At 47.4% G+C, this 15,232-nt stretch overlaps 2 protein-coding genes across 5 annotated transcripts; one reads left to right on the forward strand and one right to left on the reverse strand.

The window, feature by feature from the left end:
* Nucleotides 1-741: 741 nt before the first annotated feature.
* Nucleotides 742-11,222, reverse strand: casp2 (caspase 2, apoptosis-related cysteine peptidase). Of its 3 annotated transcripts, none has more exons than XM_047028811.1 (13): nt 10,950-11,222; nt 8,412-9,826; nt 8,155-8,307; nt 7,870-8,040; nt 7,632-7,763; nt 6,766-6,838; nt 5,633-5,724; nt 4,310-4,489; nt 3,916-4,044; nt 3,422-3,512; nt 2,993-3,181; nt 2,738-2,847; nt 742-2,565 (listed from the first exon to the last, which is right to left on the reverse strand). In XM_047028811.1, exons 3-13 carry the CDS (start codon nt 8,299-8,301, stop codon nt 2,431-2,433), a joined length of 1,449 nt encoding a protein of 482 aa, XP_046884767.1. In that variant the 5' UTR covers nt 8,302-8,307; nt 8,412-9,826; nt 10,950-11,222; the 3' UTR covers nt 742-2,430. The 3 variants fall into 3 exon arrangements, with proteins under 3 accessions (XP_046884767.1, XP_046884760.1, XP_046884777.1); XM_047028804.1 differs by having other exon boundaries at nt 8,412-9,834; XM_047028821.1 differs by lacking the exon at nt 7,632-7,763 and having other exon boundaries at nt 8,412-9,834.
* Nucleotides 9,866-15,201, forward strand: rap1gapl (RAP1 GTPase activating protein-like). Of its 2 annotated transcripts, none has more exons than XM_047028782.1 (19): nt 9,866-10,089; nt 10,243-10,296; nt 10,466-10,559; nt 11,128-11,163; nt 11,262-11,309; nt 11,618-11,815; nt 11,978-12,075; nt 12,169-12,247; nt 12,336-12,389; nt 12,520-12,603; nt 12,921-13,021; nt 13,113-13,242; nt 13,339-13,509; nt 13,633-13,704; nt 13,885-13,971; nt 14,096-14,251; nt 14,502-14,585; nt 14,696-14,727; nt 14,877-15,201. In XM_047028782.1, exons 1-19 carry the CDS (start codon nt 10,019-10,021, stop codon nt 14,965-14,967), a joined length of 1,740 nt encoding a protein of 579 aa, XP_046884738.1. In that variant the 5' UTR covers nt 9,866-10,018; the 3' UTR covers nt 14,968-15,201. The 2 variants fall into 2 exon arrangements, with proteins under 2 accessions (XP_046884738.1, XP_046884748.1); XM_047028792.1 differs by having other exon boundaries at nt 10,469-10,559.
* Nucleotides 15,202-15,232: the final 31 nt, after the last annotated feature.

A 15,232-nucleotide genomic window follows, 5' to 3' on the forward strand; every position in this document is an offset into this window, starting at 1 on the left:
TCCTCATAAAACACTCAAAGCTCCACATTAGAGCGCTTCACACTGTTGATGTGCCCCCTGGCTCCACAGGATGTTCCTGCCGTACGAAGGATCTTAGCGTGGACTAGCAGGAGCCCGTTCCCCTGGTGTCCCTCTGATAAGACAGACGGCAACACGCTGACCAGCCCACGGCCAGCCGGGGACGATCCCTTTAACCCTGCCCTGCTTTGTGGTTCACACACCACCGCATAACAGCCTAATCTCTTGTGGCAGACCAGCGAGAAATGTGTCACTCCAAGCGATGGGGAGAGTGTGTGTGTGTGTAGAGAGAGTGTGTGTGTGTAGAGAGAGTGAGTGTGTGTGTGTAGAGAGAGTGTGTGTGTGTGGGTGTAGAGAGAGTGTGTGTGTGTAGAGAGAGTGTGTGTGTGTGTAGAGAGAGTGTGTGTGTGTAGAATGATTATGGACAGCTGGCTTGGGCTTGATGTAACACACAGAGAACGTTATCAGTTGGTGGGCTGTCTGCGAGGGCTGCATGTGGTCCTGTCGTGGCTTGGATAGCCCTGAGGCTAGCGGAATCCCAGATATACTATACCAGCACACTAGGAGAGCTGGGGAGGACAGGGCGTACACAGACACAAACACACACACAGCAACAAGGACCAAGATGTAGTCAAGTATATCATGTGTAGTGTACATGGGTAATACTTTCACATACAGACACATTGTCTTTACCTCTCAATAAAAATGATACAATGCATTCAATTTCAGTAAAAAAAAGAAAAACATTTATTGTGTTGGACATTTTGGCAGTCATTGTTATTGACAACACGTTAGGTCCCTCCCCACCTCACAGCTTGGCAGTGAAGACAACCCCCTCGGCAGAGCTGATCTCTGATCAGTTGTGCATTGTTCCTTTTAACGATGAGGGCTGAAGTCTGAGGAAGGAAGGCTGACCCCAGACATGTGCATAAGGGAAACGTCTATTGAGATTCGAGAACAACAACCACGCCTTTCTCTTGCTGTGATTGGATGGATGACACGTCAATCAATACTGCTCCAATAGTATCCACTCTTGTCTACAACACTGTTGTACGAACACATGCTTGTCTGAAAGCTTCAGAGAAACGTCAATATTGCTTGTACACTTGCGAGGTGATACTTCTGCACACCAACCACGGTTCACTGTACATCAACATCTCGGGTTTCTCAAACTCCTCGTTTGTCAATGACACAGGTCCCGACTGTAACTTGCATAGAAAAGCTGTTTTTTTATACTATAGGAAGACATGGAACAAAATAGCTTTGGACATCAATATATGTACTGTATTACATACTGCCATGTGGCCGGCAAAGCCATGTAAATGTAGCCAGGTGAAGCCCCTCCTGTCCCGCAGTCTGAAGGCTCTCTGCCAATGAGGGATGAGGGAGGGGTCAACACAGGGGGAGTAAGATTAGGTGTCGAGTTGGTTTAAAGGTCATAGTTCATAGGTTGGTGACCCCTGCACTCGCGCCACATGCACCAGGCGGCACCCCCCGGGAGGAGGAGGAGGAGGGGGGGGGGGTTGTCCCCAACACCGGAGGAAACCGGTTCTGACCGTAAAGGACAGAAGAGTTCTAACGCCAAAACACGTTCTGATAAAGTGGCCCCTTCAGCCTTGGAACAAGTGGTTCTCTCCCATTGGACCGCTAAACTATCCTGTCGCAACTGACAGCCGAGACAGCCTATCTTGTGGCGGCGGTCGTACGAGGGTTATCTAGGACGAGGTGCTCAAGTCTGTTTTTCTCTACAGCTGCATTAACAAATCATGCTACACACTGCCCCCACACTGCCCCCTGGCTGTGAATTGCAGGTAAGACAAGGGAATGCGGCAGTGTTCTTTCTAAGCATTTGACAATAAAACATTCTTTTTTTTTAAATATACAAAAACAGAGAATGGCCTTTAGAATTCATGTAAAATAGGCATTCCAAAAGGTAAGATAACAAAAAATAAAGTACAATTAAAAAAGATAAAAATAGATGCATGTATAAACCTTTCAAACGCAAATACATTTGGTAAGAAATAAAAGGTGACACTCTCAAATATAGCTTCCGGTGATTAAAAAGAACATTTCACAGAATTATAATTCCATAACTGGCATTAATACACATGTGAGTACGATTGCTGAAAGGAACTGAGGCTGTATATGTTGCATGCTGATTACCACCATGTCCATGACCAAGAACATGTGGAACAACAAAATATTGTTCTTTTTTCCAAGAGCTGGTGTTTTGGGGTTTGTGTCGGGACAGGTGGAGTGTGTGTGCGTGTCTCCGTCTGACAATTTGCACAGCAAATATGAATGAATAAACCCTCTATGTGGGAATATTTGTGTGTCTGAGAAGGGTTGGAATGTGCAAGTGTGTTTGGCAGTAGTACAAGTGGAGTGTGTGTGTGTGTGTGTGTGTGAGTGTCAGTAATGTGGGTGGTACTTAGGGAACAGGTAGAGGTCTTTGCAGAGGGAACTGGTAAACTCAGACATCTCTTTGCAGCGATGGTGGGGCGTTCCGGGGGCGTAGCCCTCTCTCTCTTTGATGCGCCCGTTCACCTGAAGCACATGACCAGAACGCAGGGAGGAACACAGTCACACACACATTACAATCCACACTGGAAGAGTAGTGACATGTCAATGTCCAAGTGCTTCAACCACCGGGTCCATCCTGCCTTCCGTAGAGGTCAGTGACCACAGTGTGTGTGTGTGTGTGTGTGTGTGTGTGTACCTGCACCATGATGTCAGACAGGTGTGTGTCTCTGGACCGGAGTCGAAGAGCTGTGTTGAGTTCCTGGATGAACCAAGAGCCTCTCTTGGTGTTCCTCATAGCAGCTGTGCCTGTAGGGTGGAAACAGAGACATTTCAGTACTCACTCTCACACACTCTCACACACTCTCTCGCACACTCACACACACTCCCCCCCCCCCCCCACTCTCTCTCTCTCTGTCTCCCTCCCCCCCCCCACACTCTCTCTCTCTCTCACCTTTGAGGGAGGCGTAGCCGCAGATCATGTCGGAGCGCTGGGGCAGTTTGACCCTCAGCCTCCCCCTCTCCTCCCTCCGCCTGCCGTCTCCATCCCCCTCTCCCTCCCTCCCCGCGTCCCTCTGTTCACAGCCAGGGGACGAGGTCCGACCCGGCCCGTCCAACTGCTCCACGCCACAGTCCATCTCCTCTGACGAGAGAGAGACACAGAGAGAGAGAGAGAGAGAGAGAGAGAGAGAGGGGGAAGAGGACACCAGGGAAAAGAGATCATTACTAAAAAAGGAGAGGAAGAGAGGGGACTGAGGAAGAGAGAGGCTGAGGAGTACAGGAGAAGAGAGAGCGAGAGAGAGCGAGAGAGATAGAGAGAGAGCTGAACTAAAGGCAAACAGGGAAAGAGAGATGGAAGAGGAACATGGCAGAAGACGCTCACCTCCTCTACATGCCTGGATGAAGAACATCTTGGGCTTGTTCTGCAGCAGAGGGCAGTGGGAGTTATCAAAGGCCTCAAACACCCAGTCCAGCTGAGACAGAGAGAGAGAGAGAGAGAGAGAGAGAGAGAGACAGAGAGGGAGAGAGAGACAGAGAGACAGAGAGGGAGAGAGAGGGAGAGGGAGACAGAGAGAGAAAGAGAGAGAGAGAGACAGAGAGAGAGAGAGAGACAGAGAGGGAGAGAGAGACAGAGAGGGAGAGAGAGAGGGAGACAGAGAGAGAGAGAGAGAGAGAGAGAGAGAGAGAGAGAGAGAGAGAGAGAGGGAGAGAGAGAGAGGGAGAGAGACAGAGACAGAGAGATATTTGAATGGCGGTCATTCCATTCTTAACTGAACGTGGTGATTTTCTTATCTGACAACTTCAAAACACACACACACACAGACACACTCTCTAACACACTCTCTAACACACACACACACACACTCTCTCTCTCACCGGCAGCAGCTCTCCGTCAGTGCCGTACACCGCTCCCTCCACACCGTGGGACAGCAGACACAGCACACTGCTGTCCATGGTCCCATGGCCCTGCTGCCGGCCAAACGCCTCGATGCACATCTTCATGTCCTACAGACAGAGGGAAAGACACACAGAGGGAGAAAGAGAGAGACATAGGGAGAGAGAGACATGGAGGGGGGGGGGGGGAAGACATGGAGGGGGGGAGGGAGAGACATGGGGAGAGAGAGACATGGAGGGGGGGGGGAGGGAGGGAGGGAGAAAAATCAGTGACAGATTCACAGCTTTGTGTCACTTCCTATGGGTCCTAATACCATAATCCAAGTAAGGTGAACATGCTGGTGTGTGTGTGGGTGTGTGTGTGTGTGCACCTTACCCGAGCGGTCAGGTCTCTCTGGACAGTGACCTGGTACTCCAGCTCAGTGAACACCTTCCGGAGCACCTCCTCGTCCACCTCGCCCCCCTTCCGGGTCTCCAGATCCGGGGCGGTGGCCTCGAACACCGTGTTACTGATGACCAGGGCCAGGCCCCGCCTGGACGACACCATGGGGTAGGACTGGACACGGGACGGCAGGGCGGAGGAGGAGGACAGGGAGGAGACGGTGAGAGATGCAAAGGGTGGGGGGAGGAAGAGAGATAGAGAGAGAGGGGGGGGGGGGGAAGAGAGATAGAGAGGGGGGGGGAGAAACAGTGGTTACCATGACTGGCATCTGCTCACACTTTCACTAGTTTGCGTCGTCTTTTGTCGTGGCGTTCTTCAGTCCCCTGCAGCGCAGCCCCAACGGTGAATCAGTTCTAACGAGACCATGGTTTACAGCACACACAGCATGTGGGGAGGGGGGGAACACACAAACACACTGCCTGTCACGCACACACACTGCCTGTCACGCACACACACTGCCTGTCACGCACACACACTGCCTGTCACGCACACACACTGCCTGTCACACACACACACTGCCTGTCACACACACACACTGCCTGTCACGCACACACACACACACTGCCTGTCACGCACACACACACACACTGCCTGTCACGCACACACACACACACTGCCTGTCACGCACACACACTGCCTGTCACACACACACACTGCCTGTCACACACACACACTGCCTGTCACGCACACACACTGCCTGTCACACACACACACTGCCTGTCACACACACTGCCTGTCACACACACACACTGCCTGTCACGCACACACACTGCCTGTCACACACACACACTGCCTGTCACGCACACACACACACACTGCCTGTCACGTACACACACTGCCTGTCACACAAACACACTGCCTGTCACACAAACACACTGCCTGTCACACACACTGCCTGTCACACACACACACTGCCTGTCACACACACACTGCCTGTCACGCACACACACACACACACTGCCTGTCACGCACACACAGAGGAGCAGTAGGGGAAGGCACGCTCCACCCTCGGGAGAAAGGTGGATGTATCTTTGTGGGGACGCTGTGTAATCAGCTTCTACAAACAAACCAATCACCTACTGCTGGGCCAGAGTCGAGCTGCACCATCTGGTGCTGCCCAGGCAGTCGAAACAAGCCTAGCAGAAGGGGGTGTGACTCAGTGTGATGTTCGGACTGTGTGTCATGTGGCGTGGAGATCACTGTCTCTGACATCAGGTAACACAGGCAGATGGTCGCGGGTAAAAATAGGCTTTGTACCTGCTGGTAGTGAGAGAGGTAGAAGTCTGGGGTGCAGGGGAGAACCGGGGTGATGATAGGGCTGTCTGCATCCAGACACATCTCCACAGACTCTGGGAACACAGAATGAGAGGCTGTTACACACAGTGAGAGGCTGTTACACACAGTGAGAGGCTGTTACACACAGTGAGAGGCTGTTACACACAGTGAGGGGCTGTTACACACAGTGAGGGGCTGTTACACACAGTGAGAGGCTGTTACATACAGTGAGAGGCTGTTACATACAGTGAGAGGCTGTTACATACAGTAAGAGGCTGTTACACACAGTGAGAGGCTGTTACACACAGTGAGAGGCTGTTACACACAGTGAGGGGCTGTTACACACAGTGAGAGGCTGTTACACACAGTGAGAGGCTGTTACACACAGTGAGGGGCTGTTACACACAGTGAGAGGCTGTTACACACAGTGAGGGGCTGTTACACACAGTGAGAGGCTGTTACACACAGTGAGAGGCTGTTACACACAGTGAGAGGCTGTTACACACAGTGAGGGGCTGTTACACACAGTGAGAGGCTGTTACACACAGTGAGAGGCTGTTACACATAGTGAGAGGCTGTTACACCTATGTTCCACAATACATGAAGTTCATAACTCTTATGCCCTGTGAGAACGTCTGAAAACATTCCAGAACAGGTAGAAGCCCTGGGCCTCGTTCAAGATCCCTACATATCTTAGCAACGTTTTAGCCTTTGATGCAATATCCATTGTTTATTGTTAACAGGTCGTGTGATAACATTTGTGAATGAGTCACCAGGGTGTGTCTGAAGGTGGCTAACTGTGCACCAAAGCAGCTGCTAGCTCACTTCCCATGCTGATAAGGTTAGATAAACACAACAGTTTCACACAAACTGCTTTACTTAACTCCGATAACATTAACTTAACACAAACTCCAATACTTCTTCAAGATGTCTTAAAGTGCATTCACAAAACAACACATAGAACGCGTGAATCCAATCCCATTTCTCTCCTCCCATTGGACGACCGCAGACACTCCCTCGTCTTAACTGCTTCCCACATTGTCATGGAAACGGACAAATATTATGAACCAAACTTGTGTGATGGTGAATGTAGCCCAGATTGCAGCTCTACATACCGTGTGTCCTTGCTCTCTTGGCTGCGAACACTCCTTCCTGAGTGGAAAGTGGGAAGGGAGAATCCAGCAACCTCTGATGGGGAAAAACATTGAAGAAAAGACTTTATTACTGAACCCTATCTGAGGAAACTCAATTTGGCCCAAATGCAAGGTGAACCGTAAACAATGCATGACTTGTAGCATAATAACAGACGATTAAGGTTTTGGATGTACTCAAGAACCACTTTCTGGATGTGTCCATGAGGTGTGAACAGAACATCAACAAAAAGCATAACTAGACAGTCTGCATCTGGTCTGTGTGTCTGTGTACCTGTAAAGCCTGATCTAAAGCCGGGTGGGGCATGTGACTCACCTCCCTCTCCTCTCTTCTCTCTCTCTTTCTCCCCTGTCCCTTTCTGCCCCTCTCCTCACTGTCCGTGATAGTCTCTCTCTCCTTACTGTCCTTGATAGTCTCTCTCTCCTCACTGTCCGTGATAGTCTCTCTCTCCTCACTGTCCGTGATAGTCTCTCTCTCCTCACTGTCCGTGATAGTCTCTCTCTCCTCACTGTCCGTGATAGTCTCTCTCTCCTCTCTGTCCGTGATAGTCTCTCTCTCCTCTCTGTCTGCGAGTGTCTCTCTCTCCTCACTGTCTGCGAGTGTCTCTCTCTCTGGACACTCAGGTCTGTCGCAGTGAAAGGCTTGGGCTGGGGTTGTTCCTACACTGCCCACCTCACAGTCCTCCTCTCTGTTTCGCTCTAGCGCCTGTGAGCTCTGTACCTGCACAGCACACGCAGTCAGGGGTGAGAGTGTGTGTGTGTGTGTCCCCGCTCCCCGTCTGTGGACAGTATCTGGAAGCAGCAGCAGCAGGCTCTGGTGAGGAGCTCACCTCTCTCCCACTGTCCACATCTCTCTTAGTGTCTCTCAGCCTCTCTGGGGTCCGTGTGACCAGGCAACACTGGCTCTCTTGCTGTGTCTCGCTGCTTGTCACTGTCTCTATCTCTGTCTCTGCCTGGGGCCCCTGGAAGAGCCAAGTGCAGCCTGAGGAAGGCACTGGAAGGGCTGGTTTAGGATAGCATGACTGTGTGGTGTGATCAGTGGGGCCAGTGGGGTCAGTGGGGCCTTACCTTCGTGTCAGCCTCCCTGCTGTCACTCTCTGAGTACTCGGTGAGAAGGGCGGACAAGTGATGCTGTTCCGTGTCCTTCAGGGCAGAGCAGAAGCTACTGAAGGCACGCGGTCCTCGTTTGGGCAGGAGAGAAAGCAGACGATAGCTTCGCTTCTGAGATGTTTTCTCCACCTATCATAGGTGAAAGGCCGTTAAGAAACAATGCGACGCCATGAAGAGAATTCTTGTAATACAGAACAATCGTGTTATTTGACTGGATCAAGAAAACATGGTTTGGAAACATACCAAAATGCTCTCTGCCATGCTGTCAGTGAGGATCTCGTCTGCTGTAAGTGACTGAACGAGCAACTCGTCCACCACCATCTCTTTACTGAGAATAACGGAGCGCTTCCGAAGCGCCTTCTTATCCCGTTCCTGCATGCCTCCCAACATTGTCCTCTGTGACAAAGTACGTAATAAAAAATGTGTGGAAATCATTCCCTGATTGTTTAATGCATTAAATTGATAGACAACCGCTTATCGCCGTCAATCGGTCTTCTTACCTTGAATTAGTCTGACTTCACAACAGAATGGATGTTGAACGAGGTTTTGAAGTTGAAAAGTTATCCTTAAATGCTAACTGCTTTAGCGCTAATAGCTTTTTTTTGTCGTCACGGCGCAGGTAGTTGTTGCCTGTTTAGCAGTCAATGTCAAGTTCTAGAGTAGCGTTAGTGTAAAGCAGTTCAAACATGTCGAGATGACAGGATAGCTACAGCTATGATATAACTAGCTGATCGCCAGATATTCGTCTAAAACAGTTAACTACATTGAATCGCGCTAAATTACACAACCTAATGTGTATTAGAAGTTTTACTGAAAGCAACCAGCCTACGGTAACAAACGTAGTAGTTTTGGGGTCAGTACTAGCTGGCTAATTAGCGATCTTAAGCTAGCTACGTTGATGCTAACGTCTGACCGAGCTCCTTGCCGCAAGAAAAAAAAACTTAGCTACTTTCAAGAAAGACTTGCTTGCACTCTTCTGCATCATACTAGCTAAAAACTAGCTTTAAGGAGAACTAGCTATGCATCGTTAGTAACTGTGCTAGCTACAAAATTAATAAGAGCGTTCGGTCACACTTCCGCGCGTCCATGCAAAGCTTTGTTGTGGGTGTGGATGAGTCTCAATCTTTAGTGATTCGGCCAATGAGATCAGAGAATACGTGAGTGACGTTTCAAGCAGCTAATCTCTTACTATTTGCGTGAAGGTCGTGTTTAGACATTTAAAATGAAAATTATTTTGAATTCAAATCTCTGTTTACAGTCAGTAATTAGCCAATTGATAAGAGGGGTCTGTATGATCGACGTTGTTTGTGGTCTAATGGTTTAATGGTATCGGTTTTGAGAGGATAGCTTGTTATTGGAAGGAAATGCGTTAGGGGTAATTCAAAAAGTCAAGAAAATATATGAAACTCCCCTTTATTGCAGTGTGTGTCTTTCGTATATATTCCCGACGGACTTTTATCTTTATCTGTTTTAGAGTTAAAGCACTGAACTACTAGTTAATATGACACATGTATGTTCGTGTAATAGATTAAACATTATACATATATGCAACTATAATGTACTCTCTACCCCCTACACACACACACAAACACACACAAACACAATTCCCCATTTCTACCCCTCCTCCACACTCCTGCTGTCTTGCTCCTCTCTCAGTGTGTGCTGTCAATAATTGATGATTCTTACTGACTCAAAGGGTAACAGGTCTGAGAGAAAATCTCTCATGCATTTCTTTATTTATTTCCCAAGTCTATCTTTACACTCTGCCAGTCAGTGAGACCACCACATGTGTTTATTAGAGCATGGCAATCGATGAAGTCCGGCCTCACTGTGTCTGTCTCAGACGTCTATCAGTGGTTGTGGCAGTTAATCTTCTGTCCTGGTGTTTCTGCAGCCACGAGAGGGTTAATACTGCCTGTTTAGCTGACAGCAGGATAGAAGGAAGCAGAGAGAGAGATTAAATGAGGGAGAGGCAGGGGGCAGAGAGGAGATGGAGAGAGGGAGAGGGAGATAGAGTGAAAGAGCGAAAGAGTGAATTAATTCATCCCTCAGCAAGCCCTAATTGACGCCGTAGCAAACTGGCACTCGCAAATATACACACAGAGCAATGGAAGGAGAGAGGAGAAACGAGAAGTTCTTCCACAGGAAGAGAAGTTCAACTTTTGGTGCATATGGAGGGTGAGTAAAACAACTGCCATATTGTCAACTGGTTGTCTCGTTTTTTCAAATGTGAAAGTTAAATGGGTGGATTCAGGTCTTAAATATTGAAAGTAGTATTCATCATGTGTAATCTGTCTCTCTGTCACACCATGTGTTGTTTGCTGTGATTAGTTCCCAATCCCCTGTTGACAGTGAGGACAGATTCATATGCGGGGATGAAACACGGTCAGTAATTCTTCAATCACCTGTATTTATCTTCATCTGTGCTGGTGTGTTTTCATATCAAACCAATTCTGCCTTCACGGCATATTGGGGACTCTGTTATAACGAATGGTTTTTAATGGGAAGATATAATGAATTGTATTGCTTTCATCTGTCAATGCACCTGCTGCAGCAGACAAGAAACTTTACAACCCAGCATTCTGGATGCTCTGGATTCTACTTGCAGTGAGAGCAAGCCTTTCCTTCCAGCTAACAGCAACCAAAGGGTAAAAACACACACCATCGCAGCCTAACATGCAAACAATCATATTACATTTAGTCATTTAGCAGACGCTCTTATCCAGAGCGACACAGTAAGTACAGGGACATTCTCCCCAAAGCATGTAGGGTGAAGTGCCTTGCCCGAGGACGCAACATAATTTGGCACGGACGGGAATCGAACTGGCAACCTTCTAATTAATAGCCTGATACTCTAACCGCTCAGCCATCTGACTCCTCATGTCGTTTTTTGCCAGGCAGAATCATTTAAGAACAAAATTCTTCTTTACAAAGATGGCCTGGCAAAAAGCAAAAGCTTATTGAGGTATGTCATGTCATCATGACATGCTTTGACCTTTCTACGAACAGTGCTAATGACATATATTGTTGAATCATACCTTTTTCTAAGAAGACAGTGATACCATATATGTATTTCTGTCTTCACAATGAGAGTGAACATGCATGCGTCAGTGCGTGCCCTGTTCCTCTTTTCGTCCCAATGCTTGTTTCCCTCTTCATTTGTCTCACTCTGGTCGCCTCTCTGTCTGTTTGTCTTCACTGTGTTCATCCATGCAGGTGACAGAACTGTTTGAGATCATTGAAAAGCTACAGGTTGGTAGAGTCTAACACTGCCCCCCCCCCCCCTCAATAGTTTGGGAAAGTAAGGTGAGGACGCATCCATGTTCATTCATGTCCATCTTGTCCTTCAGGGTAGCAGGCTGGATGAACAACGCTGTGAGTTCCCCTTGCCTTTGAAGGTAGGTTTGTTGTTAGCAAAACTGTTTCATACAGTGAGAATGTCTGTTGCCCAAAACACTTTCGTCCATTCTAATGGTAATAATACCAGCATGACAAAGAAAAAAAAGGTTGGTGTCATCGTCTAACTTTGTTTCAATGTTAAACATGGCTTTCATTTAACAAAATACACGACGTGTAAGAATATACTGTGTAGGAAGGTACTAAATTACTAATGTCATAAAAAAATACAATAACACAAACATAAATGTGTAGGAATATATCTCTGCCAAACTTAATTAACCTTTACATCTTCTCACCTCTGTCTAAGTCTCATCTTTTAAAGATTGGAGGCGACCTGCCTCTAACCCTGCCTCCAAAAATGGGGGGTTATTGGATTGACCCCCCACTGGAGAAGTTTGCTGACATGAGCCCCACATGGTCACATCACGGACTGGACACAGACTCCTATGACATCATGGAGAGAGACAGCGAGGCAAAAATATACAACGATCTCTTTCGACCAAGAGTCAGTTCAGTGTTTGCACTGCACGTCTTGTCTTCATCACTTGAATTCATTTCTTCCATTTCGACCGACAACCAGTGAATCTGCTTAGCCGATGGGCAATTCCCATGTGAAAATCTTCTCTGTCTGTTTTTTTTTAAACGTATTGTTCCTGTCATCCGTCAGTATCATCACTCGTTCACGGCGCTAGACCCCTCCTTAGGGCCCCTGGTTCTCTCTGTGTGTTTGGAGGAAGAGGACAAACGACTACGAGTCATACTGAGGTTGACTTTGACTACATTACATTCACTTAATATGACATGAGCTCTATGTAACACATCGTAACCACTGATTTATGCTCTGAATGTCCAACACAGAATGAAGGAATGCTCTTTGCATGGAGTTTTTTCTGTCTGTCTCTTCTCAAACATCCCCTCTGCTGTGGAGCTGGCCAGGGTATGCTTAATACTCTAGACTTCAAGCACTATAAACTATAAACTACCAGCCATATACGTTCACAGTATTTCACTTTCATATTTTACAGATGCTGTGTGAAAACGTGGCCATACCCAGATTTGAGGTGGTTAGCTATCTCAAGGTGCTTCTTCTCTGATTCTTTTTGATTCTTCTTATGTCGCTCAGAATATTGTTTTTCTTTTACGGATCGTCTTCCTCTCTTACCGTCTCTTTTTTTCCCTCTTTCATCCCTCTTTATCTCTGTCGGCCAGGCTCCAGAGCTCATAACAGCATTTGATGAACACCGGGTGTCTCCCAATTTCAAATTTGGCATCTTGTATCAGAAGGAGGGGCAGGTAAGAAGCTACTACGCAGGGGAATGTGGATGGTAAGTCAAATAACTGCCATTTACACCTCTTCCAGGCTACATGTTACTTACCAGACTCTCTCTCTCTTTCTCTCTCACTTATATCTCTCTCTCTCTCTCTCTTGCTCTTGCTCTCTCTATGTCTCTGTCTCTGTCTCTCTCTCTCTCTCTCTCTCTCTCTCTCTCTCTCTCTCTCTCTCTCTCTCTCTCTCTCTCTTGCTCTCTCTCTTGCTCTCTCTCTCCCTTGCTCTCTTTCTCTCTCTCTTGCTCTCTCTGTCTCTCTCTCTCTCTCTCTCTCCATTCTAGCTTACGGAGCAGGATATACTCAGTAACAATGAGGAAAGTGAAGAGTTTCAAGACTTCATCTCAGTCTTGGGAGAGACAGTAAAACTCCAGGGATTCACCGGGTAAATCTCGAGTTCTCTTTTACGAGGTGATGACACATACATGGTGTCAGACCAGATGTTGTCGACTGACGATCTTCTCACCTCTCCCCAGATTCCGAGGAGGTCTGGATGTGTCTCACGACCAAACAGGAAGTCATACCGTGTTCACGTCTTTCCACGGTAGAGAAGTCATGTTTCACGTTGCAACCAAGCTGCCCTACACAGATGGGGATCCCCAGCAGGTGAGCGTGAATGGGACCCCTTTAAACTAAGGCCATCATCACCTCCATCTCAATCATTGTTTTGAGGTAGTGAACATATCTAACCCCACTACACAGCTGCAGAGGAAGAGGCATATAGGCAACGACATCGTTGCTCTGGTCTACCAGGAGGGCCAGACCCCCTTCCTGTCTGATGTCATCAGCTCCCACTTCCTGCACTGCTTCCTGGTGGTCCGGAGGGTCTGGAAGGGGGAGGGGGACGAGGCAGGGAAGGGAGGAGGGTTCCAGGTGAGTAAAATAGAAAGAGCACAAGCCCCAATCTTGACCTCCCGCCCTCCCTCCTTGCTCTGGCTCTGCTGAATGTCTTTTATTCAGACCAGGAAAACATATGTTCTTACTCCTGGTTTCCAGGTGTCAGTAACTGCCAGAGAGGATGTGCCACCCTTTGGCCCCGCCCTCCCAGATCCTCCAATTTTCAAAGATGTGAGAAAAACTACATCAAATATCATCATATCTATATCACATCACAGGCATTGTCTGCAGAGGTCAAAGTTCTATACCCAAATGTGGAGGCCTAAAGGCTCAGATGGATATGTTCAGTGCAGATAAAAAGGAAAGTGTGAAGAAGATGTCCAACCAAGCCTCTGCTTCTATGTCCTGCAGCGGTCGATCTTACGAGAGTTCCTTCTAACAAAGCTGATCAACGCAGAGATCTCCTGCTACAAGGCCGAACAGTTCAGCCGACTAGAGGTGCGCACAGCAGCGATACGACAACCACACTACATCCTACACGGCGGTCCTTTAACCTTGAATGTCTAATTTACTTTCCCCTCTTCTTTTTTCTTCCCCCTTCCCTTCTTCCTCTCCCGTCCAGCTGCGTACTCGTTCCTCTCTACTGGAGGGGCTCCAGGCTGAACTCTCCACACGCTCTCAGTGCATGCTGGGAGTTCCGCCATTGTCCAGCCTCCAGGTCTCTGAGGGGTTGAGGGGTGTGTCTGAGGGGAGCGGGGGGTTCATAGAGAACTTCAAGGTGAACGTTTGAATTTTTTTTGAAGCTGAGAGAACTCTGGTTGGCCCTGTTAATCATCAGTTTTGCTGAATATCAGCCATTGTAGCAGGAAGCATGTTTGTTATGATTCATTTGCCATGACTTCTTGATCCCTGATTATGTCATTGTGCATTCTGACATATACTCACAATTTGTTCCTCCTGTTATATGATGATATTTATGTTATATGAGGTTATATTATTTACTGTGTATTGTTGTTGTCAATTTGTAGAGAGCCATCAGGGTTCGCAGTCATTCATTCGATACCCTTGGGGTACCCAAAAAAATTGGAGGAGTGGTGACTCAAAAACCCAAGGTGTTGTAATCCTCCTCTTCGTAACTGACAGACTGTCTTTCTGTGATATCTTTGTGTTTTATTTGTATAAAAAGTGAGCAGATATTTGACTTTTAATCTTTTCTGGACAGAACGCCTATGTTTCAGAGAAAGATGTAGACAGGTAAGTCACAGAAGCTCCTGAATGTCCCATTTTCAGACAGACAGACAGACAATTTGACAGTCAGACACACAGATGGACAGCCAGCAAGTAAAAAACTAAACAGGAGTCCCTGTCATTTAAGAAATAACCTTCATCTTTTTGTATTTCAGCGAGTACAAGACTCCAGGATACACATTTCCTCTCCTAGACGGCCTGAGCTCTGAGGTCAAAGGTCAAACTAGTCCTCAGGAGGACACCTAAACAGATATGACTTCAGAACAACATGATGATGTCACTAAATAATCCCGGGTGGATGATATAAATGTAAAAACTTGTGTGTAAATAGAATCAGTGTATGGTAAAACAAGAGCTTATGTAGATAATAATGAGCGATTTTAGAGTTTTGTGATGACAGTTATAAGGGTCATAAAACCTCCAATGCTATTAAATGGGGATGAATGTACGTTTTATCAAAAATAAATGATTGTTATTATTCCGAGGAATAATGGCCTACCTATTTGTGTGA

Source organism: Hypomesus transpacificus, chromosome 2, assembly GCF_021917145.1.
Source record: "Hypomesus transpacificus isolate Combined female chromosome 2, fHypTra1, whole genome shotgun sequence".
NCBI classification, from domain to species: Eukaryota; Metazoa; Chordata; class Actinopteri; order Osmeriformes; family Osmeridae; genus Hypomesus; species Hypomesus transpacificus.

What these genes read in the sequence shown, in the direction of transcription:
- rap1gapl (XM_047028782.1), top strand. Translation starts at nt 10,019, where the DNA reads ATGGAAGGAGAGAGGAGAAACGAGAAGTTCTTCCACAGGAAGAGAAGT. An exon ending in CAGCTAACAGCAACCAAAGG is followed by an intron (nt 10,560 to 11,127) that starts GTAAAAACACAC and finishes TCATCCATGCAG; the next exon opens with GTGACAGAACTGTTTGAGAT. An exon ending in GGTTCATAGAGAACTTCAAG is followed by an intron (nt 14,252 to 14,501) that starts GTGAACGTTTGA and finishes GTCAATTTGTAG; the next exon opens with AGAGCCATCAGGGTTCGCAG.
- casp2 (XM_047028811.1), bottom strand. Translation starts at nt 8,301, where the DNA reads ATGTTGGGAGGCATGCAGGAACGGGATAAGAAGGCGCTTCGGAAGCGC. An exon ending in ACCTCTCTCACTACCAGCAG is followed by an intron (nt 4,490 to 5,632) that starts GTACAAAGCCTA and finishes TCCCGTGTCCAG; the next exon opens with TCCTACCCCATGGTGTCGTC. An exon ending in TGTCTGACATCATGGTGCAG is followed by an intron (nt 2,566 to 2,737) that starts GTACACACACAC and finishes CATGTGCTTCAG; the next exon opens with GTGAACGGGCGCATCAAAGA.